The 7,740-nt window shown below is 49.1% G+C and overlaps 1 protein-coding gene across 1 annotated transcript in view; it reads left to right on the top strand.

Annotated features, from left to right (window-relative positions):
- The first annotated feature begins 210 nt into the window (after positions 1-210).
- ADAM12 (ADAM metallopeptidase domain 12) overlaps positions 211-7,740 on the top strand; it is a 394,287-nt gene continuing 386,757 nt past the window's right edge. The window contains exon 1 of the mRNA XM_086378404.1: positions 211-711. Coding sequence (XP_086234530.1) covers positions 624-711 — 88 coding nt within the window. The 5' untranslated portion in view covers positions 211-623. The remainder of the gene's footprint in view (positions 712-7,740) is intronic.

The following is a 7,740-nucleotide window of genomic DNA, read 5'->3' as shown; positions in this document are numbered from 1 at the left end:
CGGGGATGTGTGTGCGCTCCTGCGCCCGGCCGCCACCGAGCCACGTCTGTGCCGCCGCCGCCGCCGCCGGGGCGCGCGACCCGGGAGGCGCCCTGCCCCGAGCCGCCCCGGGGGTGGGCGAGCGCCGGCTCTGGGCGGGACCCTGGGCGGGGGTTGAGGGGGAACCCCGAGCGGTCTCTAGGACCCGCGGGACGCCGCCGGCGGGCGGGGGAGAAGATAATTTGTTCCGTGGTCAGGAGAACGGTGACTGCGGGCCGTGGATCCATTTCACAGGCCTGCCTCCTCGCCCTAACGATCTTCCTCGTCCCGGGGCCAACTCGGACAGTTTGCTCATTTATTGCAACGGTCAAGGCTTGGCCCGTGCCAGCACAGCGCGCGCGCGCACACACACACACACGCGCGCGCACACACACACGCCAAGGGAAAACTTTCTTTTAAAAAAATGAAAGCTTAGACGAGCTCTTCCGCGGCCCGAGCGCTGCGCGAGGGGGTTCGGAGCTGCCTCCCCGCGGCAGGAAGTCCCCGCGGGTCGCGACGCCCGGCCCCTGCCCGGCGCCCGCGGGGGATGGTGCAGCGCCCGCCGCCCAGCACGAGAGCTGCCGCTGCACCGAAGGCCGGCGACGATGGCCGCGCGCCCGCCGCCCGCGCCCCCCGCCCGCGCCCTCCTGCTCGCCCTGGCCGGGGCTCTGCTGGCGCCGCGCGCGGCCCGAGGTAAGTGGCCGAGCCCAGGCGGCGGCTCGCCCGCCAGCCCACTGGGGACCCGTCCTCCCGGGGCTCCGCGCGCCCTTCTGGGGCGGGGGGGACACGCAGGGGCGCATGGCGGCGCGCGGGGACGCAGCTGCGGAGCGCCGGGATTCCGGCACCCGGCTCGGAGGGACCCCCGCCGCTCACCCCCCGCCCACCGCCCAGGTGCCAGCTCCCGGGGGGAGGAGGGAGCCCCTGGCTCGGGGCCCCGAAGCCGCCTGCGCGCGGAGCCGGGGGGCAGAGCCTCGGGGCCGCTCGCGCGCCCTCCCCTCCCTGGGCTCATCTGCCAGGGTGTCTCTCCGCCTTGACAGTTACACGTGTCGCCCCGGAGGATGCGCGCGGGTCCTCTCACCCTGTCCCTGATGAATAGCCCCCGACCTCCATCTCTGACTCCGGTCACCTCTCCCTGAGGTTCCCTGTCCGCCCCTGCCTCCCCCTCGGATCCACTGCGCTGGGGACGCGCCGTCACCGCGCAGGTGAGCCACCCCCACGCCTACAGGTGTGCCCGCCGCCTTCCACCGCGCTCTCCACTTAAAAAAAAATGGACTCTCGTGCTCACTTCTTTAATTTTCTTTCCCTCTTTTTTCCGGACTCCGGATAGCTCCCCCGTGGTCCGCGGCGGCCAAACCTGAGCAGAATCTTTCTGTCTCCCGCCGCTCCGTCACGTCCTCTGCTCACTAGTCGCTTAAATCAACTTTGTGTAAAGCGACAACTTAACTCCAAGTTAGGCTAAAGTGTGGCTGTTGTAGCCGTTTTATAAAGATCTAGGTTTCCCCCAATTGTCTACCCTTAAAATAGGGCACCTGTGGATCTTTTTGCACGATGAGAACTCAAACAGCAGGTGCCTTTTTAAAAATTCGCAAGTTTCTGCGGGTCCCCGTCCCCGCCACCGCCGTCTTTCTGCCGCCGGAGGCGCTGTCGGCCTAGCGATGAAAGGCTTGCCTCATCTCCAGCTCCAAATTTCTATGGTTCTGTATCACAGGCATTTATTTTTTCAGCAACTGGCCTCAATCAAGAGTCATTACCATCTTAGGGTACGTTTAGTTTTGCCATTGCCACGACTACCCTCTACCCTCCCCCTCCACCGCATCTACTGTAATGTGGCTAAAACCCAGCTCTCATTAAAATCCACATGCCGATGAAGACCAATTTGGAATTAATGATTAAATAAAAGGATTGCTCAAAGCAAGGAAGAAGCAATGAGAAAGCCAAGAAAAAATACTGCTGACTGTTTAGTTGAATAACTCTCTGACCTGCAAGTGAAAATAATAGTCATCAAAAATGTTTTGAAAGACTTTTGTACAAATTGGTCCTTTTGAATATTTACTGAGAAAGAACTTTTGAAAAAACTGAAACAGAATCTCAGAGTGTGCCTGAGGTGGTCTTTGCCTTGGCACATGCTCTGTACACATAAACAGAAGTCCACTGAACATGGACAATAAATGCTTTTTTTTTTAAGAGGAAAATGTTTACTAAGTCAAGCTAATAATGGGAAATTATTTCATGGAGGAAGGACTTTTATTATTTTATGGCTGCAGCTTTGGTTGAGAGAGTTTTTCCCTAGGATAGCTATGACTCAGAATAGAAAACCAATTAAACCAAAACCTTTAGAATGGTCCCGGGGCTCTCCAGATGGCACTAGTGGTAAAGAACTCGCCTGCCAATGCAGAAGACATAAGAGACACAGGTTCAATCCCTGGGTTGGGAAGATCCCCTGGAGAAGGGAATGGCAACCCACTCCAGTATTCTTGTCTCGAGAATTCCATGGACAGAGGAGCCTGCCAGGCTACAATTCATGGGGTTGCAAAGAGTCAGACATGACTGAGTGAGTAACACTTTCACTAGAAAACGAGTTAAGCTGAAACATTTAGAATGATTACATGCTGAGATATCCCAGGATTCACTGCTTGTTTATCCTTGGGTTCTCAGTATCAAGTCTTAAATTAGTCGGTGCACCAAATCAGAGCATGGAGGTTGTTTAAAAACCCAAATGTGTAATGAGACATCTCTTTGTGTTGGCAAGAGCGAGGGATGAATAACCACTTGTTGAAGATGGGGCATATTTTGGGGTTTATCTCTCTGTGTCTCCCAGAGCAGCTTCCTGCTTGGTTCCCTTCAGTGGCATCTCAGCCCTTGTTGCTACTGTTGTTGAGTCGCTCTGTCATGTCTGACTCCTTTGAGACCCCATGGACTATGGCCCACCAGGCTCCTCTGTCCATGGGATTCTCCAGGCAAGAGTACTGGAGTAGGTTGCCATTTTCTTCTCCAGGGGATCTTCCCAACCCAGGGATGGACCCCGCATCTCCTGCAAGTCTCCTGCATTGAAGGTGGATTCTTTACAGCCGAGCCACCAGGCAAGCCTTAACAGGTCCAAAACAGAACCCTAGACACTCTCCACCCCCTGCCCCTATCTTCCCAACTCAGTAATAATGCCCCTTGCCTTTTACAGATGCCGTGCAAACACGTAGGTCGTCCTGAGTCTGTGCCTGTCCCTCCATAAACCACCAACCTCCAAAGTGTGTTTTCATCTATCCATGTCCCCCCCACCATTTCAAGAGGCCCTCCCCAGCTTTGGCCACCATTTCTCCCTTCCTTTGATGTCTTCTGCGGAGCCTTACATCCCGAGCGTTGTCATCTCCTAACCCATTTGCTGGCTTCTCCTTCTGTCCCTGCTCAGGGTTCTCTTCCCAGCGCCACGGCCAAAGTCATCTATTTCAATCATGAGTTGGATCATGCTGGTTTCCTGTTTAAAACTCTGCAGTGGCTTTCTATGGTTCTTAAGAAAATCCAAACCTCTGGATAACCTATTGCCTGTTTTCCTGTTATCTGCTTTCTTACCATCCCACCCGCCTCTGCTATCTCTACTGCAGCCTCACGGGCTTCTCTTCTTTCCAACTTCCTGATATAACATTGCCACCATTTGAACAAACAACGTTCATGTTTGCACCACGAAGCAAATATTGCTTCTGATCATGCCACACCATGTTCTGTGATTTCCCTTTATCTCTCTCTCGTCAGGGACCTGAGCCGTTGCTCTTGCCTGGCCTGCCGCACTTACATGTTGGCCTTTGTTTTTTGGTTAGTGCCTCATGCTCTCATGATGGCTGCTGTACATTTTGGCATTATATCTGCATTCTAGGCAGCAATAAGGTGGAAGAGGCAAAAAACAGAATCACTAAATCTATTTTATTGGGAAGATAAGAATATTTCCAGAAACCTTTGTAGCAGATTTTTTTCTTGGCTAGACTGTGACACATGCTCGCTGCATAGAAGGTAGAAAAAAATATTAGTTGTACACATTGGTGTTACTAAAATATATATATATTTAGTCTGGGGAATCCCATGGGAAGAGAAGCCTGGCAGGCTACTGTCCATGGGGTCCCAAAAGAGTTGGACACAACTTAGCAACTAAACAACAACAACACACACACACACACATGTGTGTGTGTGTGTCTTCCCAGGTGGCACAGTGATAAAGAATCCGCCTGCCAAACAAGAGCCACTGGAGACTCTGGTTTGATCCCTGGGCCAGGAAGATCCCTTGGAGGAGGAAATGGCAACCCACTCCAGTGTTCTTGCCTGGGAAATCCTATGGACAGAGGAGCCTGGAGGGCTGCAGTCCATGGGGTCGCAAAGAGTCAGACCAACTGCACAGCTGAGCAGAGGGGCATATATATATTAAAAGTGGTAATATATATATATATCACCTTTGGTTGTTAGTTTAGGAATAAAATTTCAAGATGAAATCACATTACAAAATCGATACTTTGTAAGACATTTCTTCATTGTCTCTGTGCCCATTGGGAAGTTGAGAGCTTGGTGATTGTTAATCCTTTATATGTAGCCTGTTTTCTTTCTCAAAGCTTTTGTCATCTTAATTCCCAATATTTTTACATTTCATGATAATGTGCTTTAGCTAAATTCTTATCAGTAGTTATGCTGATACTTTCTGCTTGAAAATTCATGCTGTAAAGTTCCAACATACTTCCTTTTATTATTTCTTCCTCACTGTTCTTATCATGCTTTTTTTTCTGAAACTGCTATTAACTATATGTCCCAACTTCCTGAAAACATCCTCTAATTGTCTCCTCTATTTTTCATCTCTTTTACTTTGTTCAACCTTCTGGGAGAGTTTGTTTAATTTCACTTTCCAACCCCACTACTCAAGTTATTTATTTCTGCTACTGTATATTTAATTTCCATGGAATGTTTCTTGTTCTATCAATGTTCTATTTTTTAAAAAATTAGATTCTATTCTTTTTTCCTTTCATAATGGATGCAAGATTTCTATGAATTTATACTAATTTTTACTTTTTAAACATTGTGTCACTGACTTTATTTTCATTGTTAGCTCTCAGCTCTCACCCTCCTATTTGGTATAGTCTTTGAGTTGCTTCAAATGTCTATATTTTGGCGGTCTGTTTATATTTAACAATGAGACACTAAAAAGTTGACTGAGACTTCTGTATGCTTCAAAGAAGAGATTAGTAGATGGTGGGCCTCCATTTTGTTGGGGCCCTCCATACATCACTGACTATGTCTGTTTTCTTAGGTTGGTCCAAAAAGGAATTTTGCTACCACTCTTAGGCAGCTCAGTGGTAAACAGCCTGCCAAGCAGGAGACGCGGGTTCAGGGTCAGGAAGATCCCCTGCAGAAGGAGATGGCAACCCACTGTAATATTCCTGCCTGGGAAATCCCATTCACAGAAGACCTGGTGGGCTACCATCCATAGGATTCCAAAGAGTCAGACGTGACTTAGAGACTAAACAGCAAACAGCTGGGGAGCTAAGCCTGCCTAGCGATAGGGCCTGTGAGCTGAGCAGTGAATGGGGTTAAGGCGATGTCTCCCCCATGAGTGTGCTTTGTGGGTTTTTGTTTTTCCTTTTTAAAAATCCTTTTGCTTTTAGTTTGGCACTTTGCTACCACTTCCTCACTCAGCGATGCCTGGGTCCTAGCATACAGAACTTCTCTGCTTCAGAGCCTCCAGAAAATACATTTCCTGAAATGGGAGGGGCAGTCACCTACATGGTGCCTTTGCAAGGGACCTGCAGCTCTAACTTTGCCCTGGACTGTCTTTGAGCCTAGACAGTATTGCCCATCAGAGGTGTCTAAGTGCCTCCCACACCCACGTCTCTCCAAGATTCTTGGCCCTCATCTCACCTCCTAGACGGCTTCCCTCTTCTCCAGGCAGAAGGACTCTCACCTGTCTGTCCTCTTCTGAGGAGATAACCACTTGTCTCCCCTCTTCTAAAGCCCCGTTGCTTTCTCTTGTGTGTTGCTATTTTCTCTGCAACTCTGTTTTTTATTAAATTATTTTTATGATTATTATTTGTTTTATAAGGTTTCAGGAGGGAGTGCAGATAAACACCTCTGAGTCCGCCCTGGACATTTAAAAGTCAGCCCAGGCTTGTCTATCCCACACTGTGTGTACAGACGTGCTTTCTTTCCCCCCCAACTCACTTGTCATTTGGCACTTTCTAGCCCTTCCTTGTGGAAACAAAAATTACATTCATTTTTAAATGTTTCAAAACTTTCCTTTAAAAATCTATAAATACTCAAAGTCAACATGCACCTAATTAGATAGATGTTGCAGCTGTGGAAACTGTAAGGACTTTTTTTTCAGGAATGCAACTACATCATCTAAAGAAGCCAAGCACACTTCTTCCTGGTGTAGATGATGCCCTAATGAACTCGTTACAGTTGCAAAAAAGTTTTTGTTGTTGTTTTTGTATCATAGTACATTCCAGAGGCCTCTTTAAGCGGAATTGTTCCTGCAGTATCTGATTTATAAAGACAGGTGTGAGAAGCGCTTTCATATGTTCCTTCTGTACCAAATGGCTAGCCCCTTGGCTGAGTGCCCACAGAAGGCTGTATGAAACGGCTGTGTAGGATACACAGTCCTTTAATTCTTAGCTCTCTGGGTTTGAGAAAGTGGAGTTGATATAATCTATACAGAATGTCTGGGGAGTAGTTTCTGTGCATGTGTAGTATCCATTTCTTTACGTGTATTTGTTTGGTGTGTTGTGAACCCTAAAGTTGTAACCCTCGTGCCAGTGCAGTAGCTGCAGGAGACACAGGTTTGATCCCTGGGTCAGGAAGATCCCCTGCAGGAGGAAATGGGAACCCATTCCTGGATTCTTACCAGGATAATCCCATGCACAGAGGAGCCTGGCAGGCTACAGTCCGTGGGGTCCCAAAGAGTTGGACCCAACTAGCATGCAGGCCAAGATGCCAAAGTTTTAACACCAGCCCACAGTTGTTATTGAGGGCTCTGGTGCTGGGAGCTTCTGCAGGGTCTTTGCCTGCACCGTCTTGTTTGGTCCCTGGGGAAGCATCTTGCCGTTGGCGCTGTGACTGCCCTCACCGTACAGAGGGGGAAACCGCAGCTTTGATGGCTGAGGGTCTGCTAAGGGCCATCCCCAGGCTGTCTCATGATGGGGAGACATCATCAACGCCGTTGTTCACGTTCTGTCATCTATATACTCTATCTTGACAATAACTGAGTGTCTCTGGCACTGAGAGTGCATGGTGGTTTGCTTTGAAACAGAATGATAGTGTACTTCATAAGCTCCGTCAGCTGAAATGTGCACCGTGCAGATCATGCTTTTTGACGGCTGCCACTTCCATCCTCATACTCACCCCAGCGCATTCTTCATCCTGCTTCCTTGGGCTGCATTTAGTGTCCAGTAAACTTTGCCTCCAACTGATCGCGGAGATGGAGAAGCCGAATAATTCAGCATCATATTGACATTTTTTTTTTTATCCTTTAAGCTTTTATGTCCTCCCAGGGTGACACTGGGCTGGGTGAGTTACAAGCTGGAATCAAGATTGCCAGGAGAAATTATCAGCAACCTCAGATGTGCAGATGATACCAGTCTAATGGCAGAAAGTGAAGATGAACTAAAGAACCTCTTGATGAGGGTGAAAGAGGAGAGTAAAAAGCTGACCTAAAACTCAACATTAAAAAAAAAACAAAACTAAGAGCATGGCATCTGG

Source organism: Bos grunniens, chromosome 26 (assembly GCF_055505025.1).
Source record: "Bos grunniens cultivar Pamir isolate PY7600 chromosome 26, Bosgru_T2T1.0, whole genome shotgun sequence".
NCBI classification, from domain to species: Eukaryota; Metazoa; Chordata; class Mammalia; order Artiodactyla; family Bovidae; genus Bos; species Bos grunniens.
This window is presented reverse-complemented; position numbering and strand designations above follow the sequence as displayed.